The sequence below is a fragment of the Lissotriton vulgaris genome, unplaced genomic scaffold, assembly GCF_964263255.1.
Source record: "Lissotriton vulgaris unplaced genomic scaffold, aLisVul1.2 SCAFFOLD_1480, whole genome shotgun sequence".
NCBI lineage: Eukaryota > Metazoa > Chordata > Amphibia > Caudata > Salamandridae > Lissotriton > Lissotriton vulgaris.
The window spans coordinates 510901-533365 of record NW_028243024.1 but is presented as its reverse complement, the minus strand read 5'-3'; the positions used below and the strand labels follow the sequence as shown (position 1 = coordinate 533365).

General features: G+C 41.4%; 1 protein-coding gene across 1 annotated transcript in view; it reads right to left on the bottom strand.

Annotated features, from left to right (window-relative positions):
* The window catches only part of F9 (coagulation factor IX), a 331867-nt gene that overhangs the window by 63115 nt on the left and 246287 nt on the right, over positions 1-22465 (bottom strand). Inside the window, exons 5-6 of the mRNA XM_086948464.1 lie at positions 11664-11798; positions 10625-10863 (exon numbers count right to left, since the gene is read on the bottom strand). Of these exons, the coding sequence (XP_086804590.1) occupies positions 10625-10863; positions 11664-11798 (374 nt within the window). The remainder of the gene's footprint in view (positions 1-10624; positions 10864-11663; positions 11799-22465) is intronic.

The following is a 22465-nucleotide window of genomic DNA, read 5'->3' as shown; positions in this document are numbered from 1 at the left end:
CAATCAAACCAAATCCATTCTTTACATTATCCAACAATATTGCTCAGTTTAGTCGTAAACAACCAGTCGTATGTCATCAAAATCAAGTGAAGTGCACACAGCACAGTGCTCAAAATGTGCAGTGAAGTGCATTATTTACAATGATGAAGATACACCTAAAGAGAATCTAAGGCTTTTCAGTGGAATAAAAAGTTCCAATATTCAATAATCAGTTACTTTACACAATGTGCTTTGAACAATCGCACAATCCCAATAAAACATTTGTTGTTTTGACCCTTATATTGTTTCATAGGGGTCACTTTAGGACATTTCATCTAACAATACAAAGAATATATTTAGAGAGAGGTTGGTACATTGACTTCATATTAGACAATAATGTAGTAATAGAACTTGTTAAGTAATATGTAACATAAGTCCAAGCAGTGTGCGTATGTTCTCTGCTGAGATAAGAGTAGGCGACCCATGGAGTGTATTCATAGTGCAATTTCTTACACATTATAATTCTATGCTCTCACTTTCTAGTGGAGCTCATGAAGAGGGTGGAATACGTTCATACTACTTGTCGGGTGTAATGGGGTCCGGGTGCATATGAGCATTTACAGTGGTAGACAATGCAGCCTAGATATGGAGTACGGATATTATTTAAATTCAGATTAATTAATTTATTTATTTATTACATACACTGTTCCCATGATGATGGGTATATCAGACAAAGTCATGATTTACCTGTGTGGTGTGGTACATTAGTATGGCCCTCAAAGGGAATTAGCTTGTATATACAATATAAGATGCGCACCCCCAGATGGGGTGAGGTTAAAAGGAGAGGAGTAGCACCCATTTTGGACCAATGTATCTGTGGGTAGACAATAGAGTCTCCATTCTTTTAGGGTGCATGAACATGGATGTGGCATTATGGAAGCAGTGAAACGTCCCTTACACATCCTACTTTATATTCCACAGCATAGGTGCAGATGTCAACCTTTGACATAACCCCACCAGAGAGCAAGCGCAAGCTGCTCGGAGGTATGCTATGTATTGCTTAGTGAGTTTTATTGGTACGCTATTGTCTGATATAAAGATGATGATACCAACCTCTCTCTATATATATTCTTTGCTTTGCTAGACAAAATGTCAGACGGCATGTTTGCCCTGAAGAGACCCCAATGAAACGATACGAAGGTTGACACATCAACTATTTTATTGGGATTGTCGGATTGTTCAACACATTGTGTACGGTAACCAATGATTGTATCTTGGACTGTTTTATCCTAATAAAAAGCCTAAGACGTCTCTTTGTATAAACGGTTCATTGCAAAGAACGCACCTCAGTGCACCTTTTGAGCACTGTGTCTTCTGCACTTCACTTTATTTTGATGACAGACATATAGTTGTTTAAGATTAAATTGAACAATATTGTTAGATAACGTAGAGAATGGATTTTGTTTGGTTAACACTCAGATAAAAAGACACCCACTTAACCATTGTTGTTTTATTGCATGAGGTATTTAACCAGCACTCAAACATTAAAAAAGGGAAATCACAATACGAAAAAAGTAGAACTAGAAATATTAATTTTTAAAGTTTTAATTAAAAATAGCATTGAAAGGTACAAAGTGACAACTGCGAATGTCTGGTCACCCTAGAACAGGTCAAAGTTAAGACTAACCACAATGGGCGTGGGTCAGATAAAGGGACCAGGTTCACTACGTTGACAGATTACTGCCTGTCTTAGAAACTTTCAGGGAGAAAAAATGGTCATTGATGAGCTGTGAGTGGGGCAAGTTACTAGCTGTATCCAAAGCGGAGTTGGATGACAGCAGGTGTCTGAAGTGTGTGGTCCCGATGCAGTTGACAAAGACTGGGAAGTTCCGTGTAGACAAACCCAAAGTCCATGCCTAGTTAGCCTTCATCTCATTGAAACCTTCTATGTGTGGGCTTAGAACAATTTCTGGAAGCCAGATCTACTTCAATGGGGAATACCAGCAAGCCAAGTCTGACTGACAATTTGACATTGACAGCTGCAGCTTCAGTGGCAACCCTGGCAGAAAGTTGCCAAAAGCTTTCTAAATCCCAGCAGCTCTTGAAATTTGGGGACAGGAGGAGTACACTTTAACACCAGCCAAGGGCCTGGTGCCAAATGCCTACAGTTTGGGAGTTAGCACTCACTCAAGCAGATACCAGCACCAGTGACCAAAGTAGGTCCAGTTGGGACTGGTCTATTGGGCAGTTGCAGGAGGAGAGGCCTCTGGAAGCTTGTTATGACTCTATAGCTCAAAAACGAGGGCAGCCAACTCACTCTTGATATAACTTCTGGGCTCCTGGGATCAGGGCTGGCAGGTTCAGCCTTCCTTCAGGTTTCATAGAGCAGGCCCTCCCTTTTCTGGTCTCCATAGTTCCAGGACTGCTCTACGAAGAGCTCTGTGGGGACAATTTTAATGCCTAATGTCTGCCTATGGGTGTAGCTCAAGCCTTTGTTTACCCAATAAATCAGTTCTGGTCAGTTCATCTACACTCACTTGGTTTAGTACCAGCCTGACTAGAGACAAAGGATAGGCAGGCTTACATGTGAGATTCATATGCCAGTGACATAGCAGGCAACCTTTGAACCTCAGGAAAGGGCTTGGCACAGCCTCCCAGGCTATCTCATCAAGGGAGGAGTCACCCTGTCTACTCCCAGGGCCCTTTGTCCACTGTTTGGGAGCATTACACATATCAAACAGGGGAGCCATCAGGAGTCTGGTGACAGATGGAAAGCAATTTAGTTTTAGTGAGGAAAATGACAGCTTTTTAAACGTTTGATTTCCGGAATAATAATATAAAATATGACTTGACCATTAAGTTGTGTTTTAAATAAAAATGAGTCTTTTAACCATTTTGATACCCACTCCCTAATTGAATTTAGCATGTATTAAAGGTTATAGTGTAAACCAAGGTTAACCTATGGGAGGGCCAGTCTTCTGCAGTGTAAAATGACTTTCGAGGTTTTTCACTGCCACAACATGTAAAACATTAAATATACTAGCCACGTTTCTTTGCTTAGTTAATGAAAACCATTGCATAACAGTAAAACCTTAAAAACTGAACGGAGTCAAATGTTCAAATACATAATTACAACTAAAAACCAGTTATTCTGTCATCCGCTCGAGGATTTTGTTAAAGATGTACAATTTATCCTACTATTGAAGTTCGTTTGTAGATGAGGTTGCAACATGACTTAAGTATAGAGGGAAGAACGTTGTTGACAAATATTTCACCTGCAAACATTTTGCCATGTTGTATCCCGTCAACTCTCCCTACTTAACCCTATCCCCTTAGCAGCGGGTAATTTGCTCAAAATCCTCAGCTCCTTTAAAGTGCATGTGCTTTGTGCAATCCTAAAGTCTAGAGCATGTGAGTGTTAATCTTTCGATAGTTATCCGGTGGGAACTTTAACTATCTATGCAGTCCCAGTAAATTACAGTTCAATTTAGTTTGTTTACATCAGGTATTTAAAACTATTACAAAAAGATAAAAGCTTTCTAAGGACTGTGACATTTCAGAAAGATGGATTCTACAGTATGTAATCTTTCTTAAGATGCAGAGAAGTAGGGTAGAGTGCTAGTGCCGTGTTGTAATCTTTGAGTTTGGAGATGTGTGAGGTGTATTAAGGTTTCCTATTATGAATATTCTTAACTCAATGATGGTTGTACATCTGGTACATTTGCTCTTAATTCCTGTGTCTGGTTTGCCTCTGACAGTGCGGTACTCGACCAGTAAGACATGCCGCCAAGATATTACCTTCTTCTTTTCCGATAACCTGAGAAGTTGAAAGCTGTGGGGGAGATTGTTTGTCTCTCAGTTTCTTTGTGCAGTAGTCCGATATCAGTTTCTGGACTTTGCAGGGCCATTGAGAAAGTTTGGGGCAAGGGTGAAATGTATCCCTGAGTGTTTTTACAAATCTCCTGCAGTGAGTCAGGATGGAGGCCTCAGTTTGTGAAAAAGATACAGCTGAGTCCTCTAAGTAAATGTGTGCTTCTTGTTTCAGAAAAATTTGCCTGAGTAAAGTTCTCCTTTCATGGACCACGGCAGGACAACCACACAGAAGATGCAGCCATAATTTATGATTATAATTACATAATCTGCAGGCGCCTCCATTTTCTTGGTTAGCCCAAGCTCAATTTTAAGGAAGCTTGTTCTTGCTGGACTGAGGGCAATTGCACTTGTTTGTTAATGTTCATTTTTTCATGTTGTGTAGGAGACAGAAGTCATTGCAATCACTGAATGATTTATCTCAGTGGTTGCTGAAGCTCTCTTCAGTTGATTGTTCCACAGAGAACCCGGCTTTTCGAAAATATCTCTAAGGCAGACTTTGAGAGAGTTCTCCAGTGATTTTAGTGTACAAAGGTAACATTTGAGAAAATCAGCCTTGATGATAAGGGCTTGTTTCACCAGCCCCAGTTCCAGTCTGAGTCTTGCTCTGAGGAGGTATTTCCATAGTTGGACGATTTTCTTATAGCCCACGCACTGCGACTGCTCAAGCATTTCCGAGCAGGCTCCAGGGAAAGCTTGATGTCCATATGTCTGTGCTGAAAGGAGGAATGCTTGAATCACTTTCTTTAATCCTTCTGTAGAGGGGCTTTTTAGGTTGTTATTGAGCCTGGTTTTAATCCGTAGAGGATTGCAATAGATTTCTTTATTAGGGCATTTTTGTGAGTGGATGGTTGAGCAGATTCTGTGAACCACACCCCCAGGTACTTATATTTGAGGGCTGAAGTAATAGTCGTGGGACGGCTGAATACAAGTATTTCTGGTTTATCTGGGTTGATGGTAAGGAAATTAATTACGCTGCATTCATGTAGGCTGGTCAATGCTCCTTGGAGCCCCACTTTGGTGAGGTCCCTGACAACTATGTTCTCTGCATATTATAGGATTTGGAGGGACCTGTGGCCTAGGGGAGGGGGGACAAGGCAACTGCTGGCTAGGGCTTTCACCAGGTCTGCTGTGTATAAGTTAAAAAGTAATGGCGCAAACACACAACCTTATTTCAGACCCCCCGTGGTGGGTATTTAGGCTGAGAGTGATGTCGGGCCTGTTTTCACTCGGACCCAGGTTTCAGAGTGCAGAGAAATCATAGCTTTTAAAGAGGAGATGGGATGCCCCAGCTTGCTAGTTTCTTCCACAGGATCTATCTGTCAATCCTGTCAAATGCTGCAGTAAAATCAATAAAGCAGCAGAAGAGTTGCAGTTGTACTGTGTAGCTTGGTGGCTAATGGCGGATAGTGGAATGATGCTTTTGTTAGTGGCTGCTCCTCCACGAAAGTCTGTTTGAAAAAAAGGGAGTAGCTCCTTTTCAGATACCCAGGTTTTCAAGTTTTTCAATACGATTCAGAAGTATGCTTTTGCCACCAGGTCTATCAAAGCTACTAGGCGATAGTTGCTTGGCTTTAAGGGTTCACCTTTTTTGAATATCAGGCATAGGGTCGAACCTCTCTAAGCTTCGGGGATGTTGCCCGGATTGCGGCTGAGTTGAAGAGCGATGTTACGAGAGCTGCCTAATCTTCTGGAGCAGATTGAAAGATGCCAGCTGGAAGACCATTTGGACCTGGAGCTCCATGCATTTCATAGCCTTGATCAATTTCACTATTTGGGGAGTTGAAGCAAATTCTTGTTGTTCTTCTGTTTGGTGCAGGCTGAGCACCATTTTGTTTGTATTGTTATATGCGTAAAATAGGCCCTTTACATGATTCTCCCATTCTGATTCTGAAATAGTGTTTTCCCTTGTTGACCAAGGTGATTTAAATTCTTAACATGATTCCAGAAACAAGCGAGGGATCTTTCCTTGAGCAGCTTGAATATCTTTAGCCACTCCTTCTCTTTGTTGGTCTGTCTTAAGATCCAATGATACAAGTAACAATCGGTTCTGTCGGGTCAGACAATTTCTTTGTGGTATTTAATATTCAATGTAAACAGCGTATTTAAAAAGTAACCAACTTGAACACAAAAGCGAATAAGCAAATTTGTCTCATTCCTAAAGAGAAATATTTTACTTCATATTCGCAAATATTTAAATAAAGTCAAGAATTATCAAGACATAAGAGCTGTTCGATAAATCAAATAAAAAGGCAGCGCATGTGGGCGTGATTAGAGTGACATATGTGAGTAGAGTGACAAAAGTGACAGGATTTGTGTATTTTACAACACAGTAAACCATGATTATACACAAAAATATTGACAAATACGTCCAATTATACATCTATTAAAGGAGGTAATTCTAGCTGGGCCAATGAATTACATAAAATGGTGAGGTAGGGGACCTAATGCATGGACCAAAGACCGTCGACGTTTCAACCCTGACAATCTGCATGAATTAACTATGTCAACATGTGTCTTCTTCAGGACAAACAAAAATGATGGACAGTCGGTATTCCTGAATTCCTTATAGTACGTAAAACTCAGAAATCTGTGGCTTCCTGCCGTAGCCAGCAGCTGCTAGTGACAATGCAGCACTGACCCTTCAAGATGTTGCACTTGGCATGATTAATACGTCCAAGTTTTCCCCACTGCAATTCTAATTCCAGCAGTTTTAAGAACAGTGCTTTTGAACTATTTAACAGCGACTTGGCTGAGACCTTTGAGCATCAAGGAAATCGCCAGCCATTCTATCCATTACCAGGTCACTCAGCCCAACCACCAGTTGGACCAACCCCTGGTTCACTCTCCCCAAGACTTTGGGGTTGAGTTTTACGTACCACAAGGAATTCAGAGCAAAATACAAAAAAGGACGGTAGTAATGTCTAATGGATCGCACCTCAGAAAACATGAATAATCAGACTGGGCAGAAGAAACAATATCCTTAACCCCTTCGATGCTGATGACGAGCTCAGCTCGTCATCAGCCACGGGGGGCGTGTGCGGATGGCGAGCTGAGCTCGTCATCTAACACGGCTTTTAGAAAAAAGCCGCGTAGCCGAAAAATAACCGCTGCAGCGATGCGGTTAATGTCCCTGGTCACAAATGGCAACAAAGCAATTAATTGTGGTGCCACTCGGGGTAGCATATGCACCCTGCTACCTTAGGTACATTAATACACAGATCCTGTAAACAGTCACTATGTGATACAATATAACATACAAGTTCCCTGGCACTCTAAAGTGATATCCCTTCTCATGTATTGCCTTTATAAGCAAACTTCGTCCAATTAAATCAATACATCACTGGCAACAGACAAAGATGGATTTATGCAAAAGACGTTCTTTTTAATTTAAACAGACATTATAAAAGCACCAAAATGTATAGACAAGACCATAAAGACCCCTTTTCCTGAAAGAACATATAAATGGGGGAACTATTTATGAAGAATGTTCGAAACTATACAGTCTTGTTTAAGATGCACATGATCAGCCGACACGTGTTTCGTCACATCCAGTGACTTCCTCAAGGCTATCCAAAAAAGATTGTTTTGTGTGACAAACAAGTCCGGTTTCTTCGAAATAGTTAGCCGGACATGACCACGGTACGACAGGTGTTTTTCTAATTATGAATGTGACATCAGTCTATCTCATAGGTTAGAATTCCGGAAATCAACCTAACAAATAGTCCTGAGAAATTGTACTGTGGATCCTGGATATATTCGTCTGTCAGATTCTACATCTTTAATTCATTTTCAAAAGCCCAAAAGGACCGGTTCCAAAATATACTTGTCCCTATTTATATCTTGTGGTTCCTTAATCAAGTAATCATAGGTGCAGATAACCTTTAAAGTTTCTTGTAGGTCTGCAACCAAATTTAAAATTCAGAACGGGCTAAGATAGGCCCCACATAACAAGTGCAGAAGTCCAGTGGGCGGGCATTCAAATTCACGTCCGATAGATGGAGTTCAGAGTACGGCTGTTCATCATGTTTGTCCTGCAGGAGACCCATATTAACATTGTTAATTCGTGCAGATTGTCAGGGTCAAAACGTCAACGGTCTTTGGTCCATGCATTAGGTCCCCTAGCACACCATTTTATGTAAACCATTGACCCAGCTAGGGTGACCCGACAGAACAGATTGTTACTTGTATCATACACGCCCAGGTTCTGAGGGACACTGGGTTACCCCATTGCTCCAGATATTGACTTAAGATTCCAGATAGCTTTTTTATGGGCTTTCCGGGAGTCTTTTACTGCATTTAAGTTTCTGCTCGTTGGGTTGATTTTACATAAACGGATGGTCCTCCTTAGATTCTTCCGTGACAGATTAATGTCCTGTTTCAACATCTGTTTTTGTAAGTAGCGTTGCAGTAGATGTGTGGGCATCGAAGGACCCATGCGCCCCAAGATTGTATCTAACAGGTCTTTGGTCATGGTGTCCCATTGAGCTAGACGTTGCCCCCCACGATGGTACTCGTGCATGCTCTTTCAAATGCCAAGCCATTTGACCACCTGTGGCTAGTGAAAGGGTCGACATTTAATTCTCCTTACTGGTGTCTTTATTTCGGCTTCAGTTGAGATGCCTAACCCCAGGACTTTATCTGCTGTCGGATGACCTAAGTCCAGAGTTATGACTAGGGGATTATGATCACTCTTTTCTCGGTTTGTTATTTTGAGTTTCAGAAGATGGTTTGCCACGGGTGGACATAAAAGTATAGTCGATTGTTGTAATATTTTTAAAGGGGAGACAAATCGAGTTCATGGGGAATGTCAGAGCCTGGTCTAAGGATTTTAAGCTGATTGAGTTGGGTAGCTAATTGAATTGTTCTTGTTCCTTGCTCATTTGTTCAAGTTTGTGGTATTTGCTGAGGGACTTGATGCTAAAGTCTCCTGCCACCACTACTTCATGAGAAAGGTAGGACTCGAGGATTTATTTTAAACTTTTAAATATACATGTACATCTTTTCAAATACCATTCACCCTGCCCTATGGGCACTCATGGCATACCTTCGTTGTGACTTATAAAGACACAAAATTACAATTTAGGCATGGCAAAGATTCATGTTGGCAGGTTAAAATGGCAGTACCCGGCTAAGACGGGTTGGACCAATATACTTATATGGTGAGAGTTCATTTCACATACATGCGTCGACATAATACCATGTCTGACCTGTAATTTTCATTCGATCACTATCTAGGATGAAATAGATACATAATATCGGGGGAAAAACATGATTGTTTATGTTTATTTCGCTCTTATTTCGTCTCCTGGTTGTGTCTCCCCTTCAACTAATACCCGCCCCCCCCCCCCTCTCTATTCTCTCTTTCACAATACAGTGATTGAATTCTGTGGAATTATCACCACATCCTACATGAATGTAGGTTCAGTATTAAGGTATGCGAATTGCATTAACTTATAAAGTCTTTTCCGTTTTCTATTCTTTATGGGGCGTGCATGCACTGACTTCACGAGACAGACATGATTAATTACTCAAGGTGCTTGTCACGCTACCGCACTTACCTTCTTTTGTGGTGTTCCTTTCTCTTTGTTGCATGTAGTACTTCACCTGTGATCATAGGTTACCTTTTAATATCCCATACTATCATTGTTGACTGATGTGTTACATCATGGAGATAGCAATTGGGCCACAAATGTTTGGTCACCACGAATATCACCGTTCTCCATACAATTTCTTACTGTCTTACGTGTGACCAACATTTTGTTTTGGGGAAAATAAAGATGGGCATAAGCCTTTTTTCACCACCAATAGGACTGTTCTCCATATCGCCATTACAGTCACGGTTGCTTGAATACTGTCATTGATGGTTCGTGGGAGCCTTGGCACCTTCTTCTGTAATTTTACACTGTAATCACTACTTATACTCACCGCTCTCCATGCAGTGCATGTGAAGATCGTAAATGTTTTTTTGTTCATATGCATTATATTTCGACCAATTGTTCCATACCTATACTTTTATGTCTTTTCCCAGCCCTGAGGAGTCGCAGTGATTTGTTTCCCACGCGACGAAACACGTGTCGGCTGGTTGTGGAACTAATAAACTTTTATCCATCTTCCAAGAAACGGAACTGAATTGCAACTGCCTTAATGAGTGGCTCTATGCATAGAATGTTGTTCATTACATAACTACTGTTTTTTACACCTTGATTGTTGTGTGCGAGGGCATTGCTGTATATTATAGATTTTTTTGTATATTTGAATCTATTGAACATTACTCTATTGTTCATGATTGGTTTGGGATGTTTCTTGTGTTGTGTTATCACTTTTGCACTGTGTGTGTGTGTGAGAGTGCTGCAAAATACTTGCACAAAGTCTGTGTTATTCTCAAGAAAAGGGGTCTAGTGACTATACCTAATAACGTTCATTTTAATCAAAAGGCGCTCCCCCAGATTCTCTTTTATTCTGCTTTACAGGTTGCTCCCTTGCGGCATCATTCACCAGGAACACGAGCTGCAGCTGATTGCATCAGAAGCATTGGTAATTTATCAAACGCAGGCACATTAACACATTACCTTTCAAAGTCAAATGGAAAGGGGCGCTGCCGGCTTGAACATAATGGCTGATTTATCTTTTGTGTCTGAGGCGGCCCACCCTACTTTCCGCTCACACAGACAGTCAATGTAATTACAAATGAATCACAGGCGACTTTGAAGCAGATGCCAGGCAAATAAACAATCAGATGCATCATCAAAGTAGGCCTTTGCGCGCGCTCTACCTGCCAAGGAATCTCCCCCTTCATGCTGTCGGTTCCACCAACAATCCGCACATCCGTGTCCACAATCACAGGTGTGATTGTACCATTGTTTTCTGGCCCTTTGGAGGCGGCTGAGTTATGGTTGTTAGTATAGGTCGAATTGTCGTAATCCTCAAATGTCGGTTCTGAGCGCGTCACAGGCTGTCCGGACTGGGCTGCTATGACGTGTGCGGATGTGATTTTCCCACAAGGAAATGGTACTGTTAAAGGGAATAAAACATACTGCAACAAGACTGTCACCATAATGCATTTAATCACATCGGTGCAGAACGAGCAAATACTGAGAATATTTGCAAAGTACTGAGAATATTTTGCAAAGATGTCGTGGCATATTTCAATGACAATCTAATAAATAAACTGTATTTTACTGTACATGGATACAATAGACAGGGCAATATAATGCCAGATTGTTGCTTAGCCCAACATTCTGGAATGCGCTGTTACAGGCATTTCAGCAATCATTTTCAGCAAGTAGGCCTCAGCTTCATCATTTACCAAGCCATCGACCCCCCTCTTGTCTTGCAGACAAGCTCGCCATCACTGCTGGGTGCCCGGACACAAGACACCGTCAGAGTGCGAATTAAGAAGAGTAAAATGTCAAAATACAGGGGCGGCAAGCCTTCTCCACCTGTGCGTTCAGGATTTGAAACAAGATCCAAGTATGCATCAGGACCACTTCCATGCTGCACCAATGTAGGGACGATTTGGAGATGCACCTCTTTAAAAAACACTACATCAAACTGCATTAACAGTCCACAAACCAGCTATCTTTCCTACCACGTGTTCACTTGTAACTTGTTTTTACTCTGTGAGGCTAGTCGCTCACTTTTGGCCTGGTTCACGCTATAGAAGAAATACAACATAGATCCTCTACTGCCCTGCTTGCAGATGTAGGCTTGAAAGGTGGAAGGTGAGCTTTTAACTTATTTTAGCATGAAACAATACACATTCCGAAGAAAATCTGATAAACATGATTCAAGACATTGTTTCATATTCTTACCAGCTGGTTCGCATGACTTCCCGTCTTTTCCTAGTTTGTATCCATGTGCGCAAAAACATACAATATTCTTTAAGGGGTCCTTCCTGCAGTAATGCTGGCATCCTCCATTCTTAATTGAACAAGTAAGAGCTACTTCTGGAAAGAGATATTGAATTGATAATTGTGAATTTCGTTGATTGTTAACGTATGTGGTTAAAGGTTGTGCTCATTTGCATTTTAACATTACAGTCTTGCTTGCCATACAAAAATGTACAATAATCACGGGTAATGGATATAAACAAGCATGTACACGTTTCTTGTTTGTGGTGGGCACCCCTTACATCCATGTGCTCCATTATCTACTGGAAAGGTTAGAAATATTGAACAGTCAGATGCTCATTGTAGCTGCATGCTTCAAATATAGCAAGTATCTTTCTTTTATACTCATCCTGCACCACCTAGTGGTGAAGTAAACATGCCTTGGAACCTTATGAAAGCAAGGAACGTGCCCCGCTTCCTATTGGATGGCAAAAAACAAGCACTATTCTGGTACAGTGGACCCATCACATCCCTCTATTGCCACTGCATCTGCTTCAATATTGATAGCCACGCCCTTGGCATCCCATCCATCATTATTCTAACTACCAGTCTAAAGAGCAAATATTTAGTAAAGTGTTAGGAAGATGAAATATCTAAATATGATAAAAAAATGTGACAACATAAACTACAACTCCTTAGTTAATGTAAATATGTTCCAGAATATGTATAGGAAAACAATGCACAGGCTCTTCTCCGTGAAAGCATTGTCTTTATGTAAGAATCTGACCTGACAAGATGAATGGAAGAGGGGCAAAACATGTATGTGTTTAATAGCAAAGCTAACCAGTTCCTTTTGGAGGTAGGTTTCACAAAGGGAAAAGGACCTACAGAATCATGTAAAACCCTCTCTTAAGATGAGCCAAGATGTAAATGTACTGTTAGGGAAGTGCATGTTGTACAGAATCACAAACTCAAATGAGCATTACATGTAGAAGAAAGTGCATTGTAAGTTTGCATGTAAAAGAATAAAGATTGTAAGTTAGAAACTGAGGGCCTAAGTTTTCAGCCAGCACAAGTGCACAATTTTGTGGCTAGTGCCTACGCAGGCACCATTGCATCTAGGTGCAAAGGTGTCTACGTTGTTGGCAGGATTGTTTTGTGCAGGAAGGGGCAACAATCCTGCGAGGCATTTTCGTCGTTCTATGAGTGCCGTAGAATGCAGCACACTTAAAAAGAGATAAAAACAAGAAGAAATGAAAACATGTTTTCTTGTTACTCCTGCTCTGGGGATGTGCAAGGTTTAGGCATTGACCCAGGTTTACACCCTTTTGTAAATCTGTGGCAGCATCAAAATCCACAAGAATTACATGGGAACACCCACAGCAACTCCCATTGAAAGCCTCCTTGTTTCAGAGTAAGGCAACGCAGCGCTTTGTGCTGCATTGCCTTACTCCTGTCTATGAGGCCATGCAAATCAACACAGGGTGGCCTTGCATTGCCTCATAGATATGCGCTACCGGAGTGTCCAAAAAAGTGACGCTACAACAGCACCTCTTTTAAATAAGCCCCAAACTTGATCAAAAGGGAATATTTTCGGGTTAGATACTACAAAATGTTTGCATAAAAAACAATATGTGGAAGCTAGAGGTAGTGGGAATAACCATGCAAAGATGTTTGTCCAAGCATGACCCTGCAACTCTACTTCTCAAAAAAGTCAATAGAGAGACTTATCTACTAATAACGGGTGTAGTTCCTATCACTGATAACATGACTCTTAAGGTGTTCTTCCACCCATTTATTTTATAATAATGGCAATTTGATCTTTAATGACACAGTTTATATGCTCCACTAACTCTTTCTCTCATGGAGCGACTTCTGCTGTAGGTTATGGATGGTCTTTTAGGTAGTTTAGGACCAATTATTGGATCACTGAGAACCATAGTCCTGTTGCAAGATGTTATAGATTCAGTCTTTTTACATTGTTGATTGTATTGGATTATAATTCTAAATTCCATTTCAGTCTCATTCTTCTGTGCTACTGCTCTAGTAGAAACGGAATCTCTTTTTGATTTTGGCTTCATTAGTAACTCCTATCTACTCTTTCACATGGATTTATTGATGGCATTGTCTATGACCAGCTCTGAATAACCCCGGTCTCTAAACCTCAGTTTACTCTCAACCTGGGCTTGAAGTAGATCACTTTCCTTACTGTGGATGCGCCTCAGCCGAAGCATTTCCCCCTAGGAGATACTAGTTACAAGGTGTTTAACATGGGAACTACTGGCCTGCAGTGTAGAATTGCCAGCAAGTTTTCTTGTGATAAAGTTTTGTTTGAATTTTATTGTTGTCTATATATACATCAGTATCCAGAAAACTCACTGTGGATGCACTAATAGTAGCAATAGTTCAAATCATTTACATTGATGGCCCGTACAAACTCTTGAGCCTCCTCTGTACTGTCAACCCATATCATGAATAAGTCATCAATAAAGCGCAGCCATAGCTTGACATTGGTTGTCATTGTCTCCTGGTGTACAGTCATTAGGACCAGCTGCTCCCATCAGCCCATGTGTAAACATGCGTAGCTGGGAGAGAAGCTGGCCCCCCATCGCGACACCCCTGTTTTGTCTGTAGAGTAGATTATTGAACATAAAACTATTGTTCATGAGGCAAAAATCTACCATTTGTATGAGCATTTTCTTGTGATCTCTCATATTACCCATTCACTTGTCCAAGAAATAATCAAGTGCTCTTAATCCGTCAGTGTGCTGGATGCTCGTGAAGAGCGAACTAACATCAAGAGCGATAAACAGGTAACGTTGTTTCCATACAAAGTCCTTGATTTTTCGCAAGAAGTCACTTGTGTCGCTTACATATGATGGTAGAGCCTTGACCAAATTCTGTAAAAAGAAGTCTATTGAGGCGTGTGCTCGAGACATCAATTTCTCGCAGTTATAATTGGTCTACCAGGCAGGTTTTCAGAGTCCTTGTGAATCTTGGGAAAAAGAAAATCATGGGTACCATTGGGTAATTGTTTTTCAGGAATTTGAATTCTTGTCTGTAATCAAACTGTTAGATTTCCATGTCAACAGTTTTTTTTTATAACAGATTGCATACATTGCTTTTAGTTCTGATCCACTGCATCTGGTGTAGCAAGTTCTGTCATTCAATTGTTTATAGGCTTCTTCAGAATATTGGTCTTTTGACATAAGAACTATATTTCCACCCTTGTCGGATGCACAAATAACAATGTTATTGTTTTCTTTGAGTTTAGACATCAGGGTATTGTAGTCATGTTTTTCTTTGTTGTATTTAAATTTTTCTCTATGTGACAAGATGTTTAAGTCCTTCAGTTGCTCCGTTACCTGATCATGGAATAAATCAATCGAGTCCTGTTACATAACCGGATTGAAAATTGACTTTGGTTTAAAATGTGTCAGGGGACGTTGTAGTTGCATATCATTACATTGTATGGGTGAGCCATCAAATTGCATATGGATGGAGGCAGGCAATTCATTGTCAGAGCAGTTTGTTTCTAACTCAGGGTCCCATAGTTCCTACATTTCATTAATGAAAGATGATTCTGACTGGGGGCTGGAGAAACTTACCGGGCAGGAGAAGGGGACAGACGACCAGGTCCCCAATATTGCCGCCACCGCCAGGAGTCCGATTGGGCACTTTACAGCGCCGCCGCTCCGGGACTACATCTCCCGGCGGCCCTAGCGGCGGCGCTGCTTCGGGAATCACGCCAAAAGCGCCAGGAGGCGCCTACAAGGGGAGCACCGCCCAGCTCCGCGGGACGCGAGCGGGACGCCGGGCAAAGCCCGGGCAAAGGGCGGGCCCTCTGTGGCCCTCAGAGGACCCGAGGAGGACGGGACGGGCCACCCCACTTGGCCCCATCATAGAAGCAGGTACAGAAAACAACTAACCCTTTTGCTTCCAATTGTCTTTTGACCCTGAACCGTCCAGTGTCTATTTTGGAGCTCGCGCAGTCCTAACAATATGTCTATCTGGGAGGACCTGAATGCCTTGTGTGGCACAAACTACGCCCCTAACATATCAACTCCACCCACATCTGGCAGAAATACTGACCTTAAAAACCGCACTCCCCAGGAACTACCTTTATTGCCTGAAATGATTGCCACTCAAGCCAACACGCTGCCCCAGGCCCTAATCACCAAAAGGAACATTGAGGAGATTCCAGCTAATGTTGATCAAATGTCCTGTAGCCCCTCATCACCCCCCGCTATTACAACTGTTTCAACGCCACAGAAGGTGGGGGCCACATCAAATGACTCTGTTTCCCCCTTCCAATCGACCCTACTGGCCCATATTGAGCGATTGCTGAACGCGGCCCTATCACCCCTGGTCACAAAAATTCAGGATCTGGGAGAAAGGTTGTCCAGCGTGGAAAAAATAGTACAAAGGATTAATCCATCAAATGTAAACACTGCTTCTCCTTTATGTCATACGCCCTCCACTAACCATGAGAAACCTAAGTCTACAGAACACAGAAAAGCACCACCAATTGATTCCTCTACTAGCAAACCCATCCCAAAAAGATGTAATATTACTTCTAAACCGACTTATGTCTCTTTAATAGCACCTAGGATTCCTCATGAAAGAAGGCATCGAATTAACCTACCCCTTGAAGCCGCCCCCTATGTGACTGTTCTCTCTGGGGTGCCAGAGCTTAGACAGGGCAAATTTGAAACAAACCAGGACCTGCTGAACAAAGCCATCTTCTGGCTCAATAACAATAGACCGCTGCCACCTGACCTAGATGGCGGAATTGTAAGTGTCAGGAGGGTGGGATGGTTGGGTACGTTGCCCAAAAACTGTCCAGGAGATCTGATTTTAATTAAATTCAAACACAGGAACATTGTCCCCTATCTAAGATCCTCTCAGCCCAAAACTGGAGATGGCCCTATTTGTATCTGTGACTTGTTTGACTTTTATCCTGGCCCCAGAGTATTGAACTATAAAATCCGTTGAAAGGGGGTTCCTGTGTACCCTGCGCTTTTATTCTGCACAAGATTGATTTTAGTTTGTTTTAAATAGTCAAATTTATTTTCCCTTTTTTAAACCTGCATTTAATTATTGTGCCTTTATATATGCATGTATTTTTTTCTCTGCTGCTTTTATGGTTTTAAACTTAAAAACCGAATAAAGCTTGATTTGAATTTGAATTTGAATTTGACTGGGTAGATATTAAAGGATTTGTTGTACAAGTTCCCCCTTCAGCTGACAGATCTTGTTTTACATTGCTTTTATTCAACAGATGGTATTTCTTCAGTTTTTCGCTTACGTGTAATTTTAAAAACATCCAGTCTAGTTCTTACATAGTTAAAATTACTCGCAGGATTATATGTGAATCCAAAGCTAAGTATTTTTTTGTAGTTGTCACTTAATTCCATGTCCGATAAATTGACAATCGTTGTTATCTCATTAATTTGCCTCTCTTCCACCCTCCTCGTTTATTCCAATTTGTTTCTGAATCGGTTTGCCTTCCGTCGTTGTTTGCGTTTGCTGTTCTTGCTTGGCCATAATTGTTTTTTTGTGTGCGGGGACGGAGAGTTTGCCTCCTGTCCTCGCATAAAAAATGTAATTCTTCATCTAGCGTGCGTTTTTGCAATCCCAGATTTGTAGCAGATTCACACCCTGAGTCACTATCCGAGACTGAGCTTAAGTCAGATTGTGAAGTACTTGAAGATGTCCCATCGGTTTTCATAGCACACGACTTGGCAGTACCTGTTTTTCTGTCTTGTTTTAGTCTTAGGGCTTCGTATTTTTTCGAGAAGGTACAAATTTGGCCCACGTCATAGTCCGTTTTATCACGAAAGAATTTGTAGGTCTTTGGTTCTTTATTTTCTCTTCCTCTTTTTTGAGACTGGATAGCATTTCTTGGAGCAATTTTAGTTTGTGCTCAGTTTGTTCCAGTGCATCTATTTCTTCGTTAATCTTTGCTATCTCCTCCGGAAGAGCAGTGCGGTAAAGTGGGTTGTGTGCCTCATAATTTGGTGCTAGAAGTATCCTTAAAACACATGTGACCCTGTCCACTTCCAAGTAGATCTGTAATGAGCGGGACTCCAACCATTTACTTTGCTCGGAGCGACTTTTTTTCTCTAGTAACTTGAATTTGTCCCTCATTGAGGTATTTACTTCTTTTGGATTGACGTTTGCGTTGGTTTCTTTCTTGGTCACAGTCCTGCGGTCATTAGACATCATTAATGCTGCTGCTTCCCTTTCTTTAACTGTGTCAGCCGACATTGCACAATAATATGTAAATATGGGTTGCAAAAGTTTTGAAACCGTGGTTTTGTTTTTGAACTTCGACCAGCACAACTCTCACCCCTTATTCGCTATTGCCTACGTACCTGAGTTGACCTTTGAAACATCCGCCTCCTCCGAGGAGGTCCGGTTCTGGTCAGCTCCGGGATCGTGGTGTTTTCGCGGTTCCAGGGGTCCGAGAGCACAACTCCTTCATGTGTAAACTTGCGATTTCCTGAAACAGGAGTCAAGTCTCTCTGAGTGCTTCAGCCAAAATCGAGAGGGGGTCCGTATAAACGCCGAATAGAGACTTTGTCGGCTCTAAAGATATCCAAGGAATTCCACTTCTTTGCTTTTCCTCTACAGAAAACGGATATTGACCACAAGTCGGTGCAACATTTTTTATTGTTAGTGCAAGATGGCGCCATGACGCATTTAAGCCCTTACCACGGGCCTTGATGACATGACACAGTCAGTCATTTACCAATGGCTTTTAAAGTTAACCGTGCAGGCGTAATCATTGGTGCAAAGACATACAAACATGATCAACATTGAAGAAAGACTCACCAATCGAGTGCTATGAGTTTTTCTTGATGAACAATGAAAAATAGATCATAAGATCATGAAACCATATCCAAACGCAAAGAACCCTGAATTGAGAAGCCGCACACAACTGTGTTTGTCACCTTCTTTATTCGGTAAGTGGCAGAGAATCAGACATTGCCTCCACACCCCAGGTTCACCAAACATGTTTCGGGCCATCATGCCCTTGATCTCTGGCATCAAATGAGGCACCGCTGTAATAGTCTTACGCTGCACTCGCAGCACATGAAGTATCCTCCAGTACAGTGGGCGTGTCACATTTGCATTCTGGTCTCTGTAGTTCTAAAAATTCATCAGCCATAATGGAATGCAGCAATGTCTCACGTGTGAAAACTCAAGTAGTTTGTGCATGCAGAAAGCTCGGCTGGGTCCATGCTTATAGCGCTCACCAAAACCGGTTCGTGCTGTTCCGTTTAGCGCATCAAAGTTCATTGCGCTAATGGAGCTGCTCTTCCGCAGTGGGGCTTCTCGATATCCGGGCCGCAACAATATCCAAACGCAAAGAACCCTGAATTGAGAAGCTGCACACAGCCATGTTTGTCACCTTATTTATTCGGTAAGTGGCAGGGAATCAGACATTGCCTCCACACCCCAGGTTCACCAAACATGTTTCGGGTGATCATGCCCTTGATCTCTGGCATCAAATGAGGCACTGCTGCAATAGTCTTATGCCGCACTCGCAGCGCATGAAGTATCCTTCGGCCCAGTGGGCATGTCACATTTGCATTCTGGTCTCTATAGTTCTAAAAATATATATATTACCTACTGGCGGTCGCCAATAGGTAGTTATAGTTAGGATTATTTTGTATAGGGAATTCGCAACATTCTATTTGGAATAACTTTGGCGCCGGTTGAGGAATCAGCCTGAAATTTTCCTCAAATTTGCCTCACGAAGCTCCGCTCCTACCTTGAAAGTCTTGGGGGGATTCGTCAAGCGGGGGCTGAGATAAAAGGGGGGTCACAAAACGTGTTTTCCCCATGTTAATTTCCATAGGGCGGTCAAACTCACTTTTAGCCCGAACGGCTGAATGGATTTCCACCAAACTTGGCAAAATTGTAGGGACTGGTAGCCCAATGCACCTTTGCTATGTCTCAAGATATGTGCTCCAGTGGATTTTGAGTAATTTAGGTGAAAAAATATATATATATCTATAAGCGCGCCCCAGTACACGCACCGGGGCGCGTACCAGCACCAGGGGTGTGGAATTTTATAAAATATCTTCTTGTCCGAAGGACAAAATGTTTCAGAAATCTACTTGTCCTTTAAAAAAAATCTACTTGTCCCATTTGGTACTAAACAATGAGGTTTCAATTTATGACTGCATTCTCATATAAGAGTTTGGATAGCAACCTTTCTGATTATGTCAGGGCTCATTTTACTACATTATTAGAGACAGCGGTCCCGGTCATGGGAAATATAAGAACATATCCACAAAACTGCAATCAGCGTTTGGTGTACTATTGTCCCAATGGAATGGATTACATTTATTTACTTTTTCAATAAACACGAAAAAACATACAGTAACATATAGTGAGCAAAACGTAAAGGGGTTCTGGAAATCAAAAGATTTCCTGACCTCAGGCATGTATTAGTAGGGTGACTTTTAAGTGATACATGGATTACAATAGTCGCGATAAAAGAACATCTTGCACTCCACATCAATCAAAAGTTGGAGTTAAGATGTAGTTGTCAACGTCGTTTTGATCCCCAACAACGGTTATGGGATCATCATCACAACAGGTCAATCTAAATGCCTGCAAAGTGAGTTATGGTAGGGGAGAATGAGAGAGCGAATGGAGGGGGGGCGGGAGGGGAAAAAAGGGAATGAGTGAAGTTAGGGAAGAACATAGGAGTATACCAATAAGAATTCTTAAAACACAAGCAAGGGTGATGTTAGTATAAGCATAACATTTTACATCACTATTTATATTCTTACTTTGCTCTGTTCATGCCACCTTTCTGATTGTACAGGACTCTCAACACTAGATTTTTATGTAAAATATTTGAATATTCAGTTTCCTTTTGAGTGAGCTCTGCTCACGGTAAGCCTCTGAATATATCTGCACTTTCATTATATTGAAGTTCACTGCCCTAATTGTATCAATGCTCTCTTTCTAGTCAGAGGAAGAGACTAGTGGACGACCCTGACAATTATATTTGTAAACATTCACTCATTTTCACAAAATGTTACTGTAAATAAATTCTACTTCCAGTCCAGTGCCTCAGTTACCAACTGAGGATCAAGGAGACTGCCCCTGTCTGACACTATTCGCATTGTAATTTGTGGACAGTTCCCTTCATTTCACTCTAGCTTGGTTCCCTGGTTTGCTAGAAATGTGATCATATGCCAAGCACTATATCCCTATCCAATATGTAGACTTCCATAGTTTGGCAAGAATTTGTAGGCAATCTAGTTCCAGAGTCAAAATGTAAGCTATCAATACATGTAAGTTTGGCTTAGACACACAAAGATTGTGTTTGTACCTATAAAAGTATTCACTAGCAAAAAGAGTTGTTTTTTCCAGACCTGGATTGCAGTGCAAATGTGTGCATGCGTGCAACATACATTGTTTAACGGCACCATAAAGTCCTCTCTAACCCCCTCTGCACCCTGAAAAAGGTAATACATTATATGTTTGTAAAGAGTGTGTTTACGAACATGGAACTGTTGTAGGTTTCCAGGCCAACTTATGTAAACGCTTATGAATTTCTGAAAGTCCTAATTCTGCACCCATGCAATTTAATAGATCTTGGATGCACATTTGTTACATTCTTTTATGAGTGGGGTCCCTAATTATTTTTCTTTCAGTAGTTTTACTTTGATTTGCCTTTATTTTATTTTTAAAATATTGACATGCACCAAAGGTGATGTATTAAATGATTCCTTATTGCAATGGTAGTTAATGTTTTCAAACTCTGCATTGTAGCTTTCTGCACACTACAACCATTTTTAAGTTGCAAATATTGTGCTATCTTCATCGCTTTCTCAAGGAGCACATTGTTTGGGAGTACATTGTCTGTTTTCAAAATAAAATCACCAGTCTTGAGTTCCATTCTTCTTTATACACTTGCACATAATAAAGGAGCCTTCTTTAAGCTATACACATAGCCACAACTTGTAAATGTATCGGACCATGCAAACCTGCTTTTATTGGATCCCCTATTAGTAATGCAAGCGGAGATTCCTGCTGACTGTGTTTGAATGTATCTGACTTGAATTCTCTGCTCGACTGAACTTTAATGCACTTGACCCATGAACATGTTACACAATTTTGTTTTAAACATTAGCACCCCGACAAGCCGAATAAACTGTGGGCGACCTTACCTCTAGCAAACAAATGCAAATGTGTCACTATATTATTTCCCTAAGAAACTACCAATTTGTTTCAGAGGCGATGGGGGGATTTGAGGAAACCAGCAAGAAAAAATGCATCAATTAGAAAACCCCGAAGACGGGCCATTTAACAAACTATTAAGGTACTATGGTTACAGCAGGCACTGACTTGTCATTGAAGATGTTAAGAAAGGTCATGCCTTTCACAGCAATTTACTTATTTGCCTCTTCCAAGTCATACCATGCAGATTTCATGCAAAGTAAAGCTCAAACTCCACACAGCTAGTGTTCTGCATAGCTCCTGCACAACCCACTGGCATGACACACCTCATCTCTAGAACAACTTATATCCTCTATAGTGCATCTCATACACTTTACACCTTCAATTTACCAATTCCCTCATGCACTATCCCTTCCCCTTACATGAATCATGCACAGCACTGTTCATACCTATTATACAGCTCATGTACTGCACAGGTCACTGTAAAGATCATACGCAGTGTAGCTCGGGTACCATGTGGATCTCATGTAAGACATAGTTGAGCCTTGCATTACCATTGTTCCTAGCATCTTCAG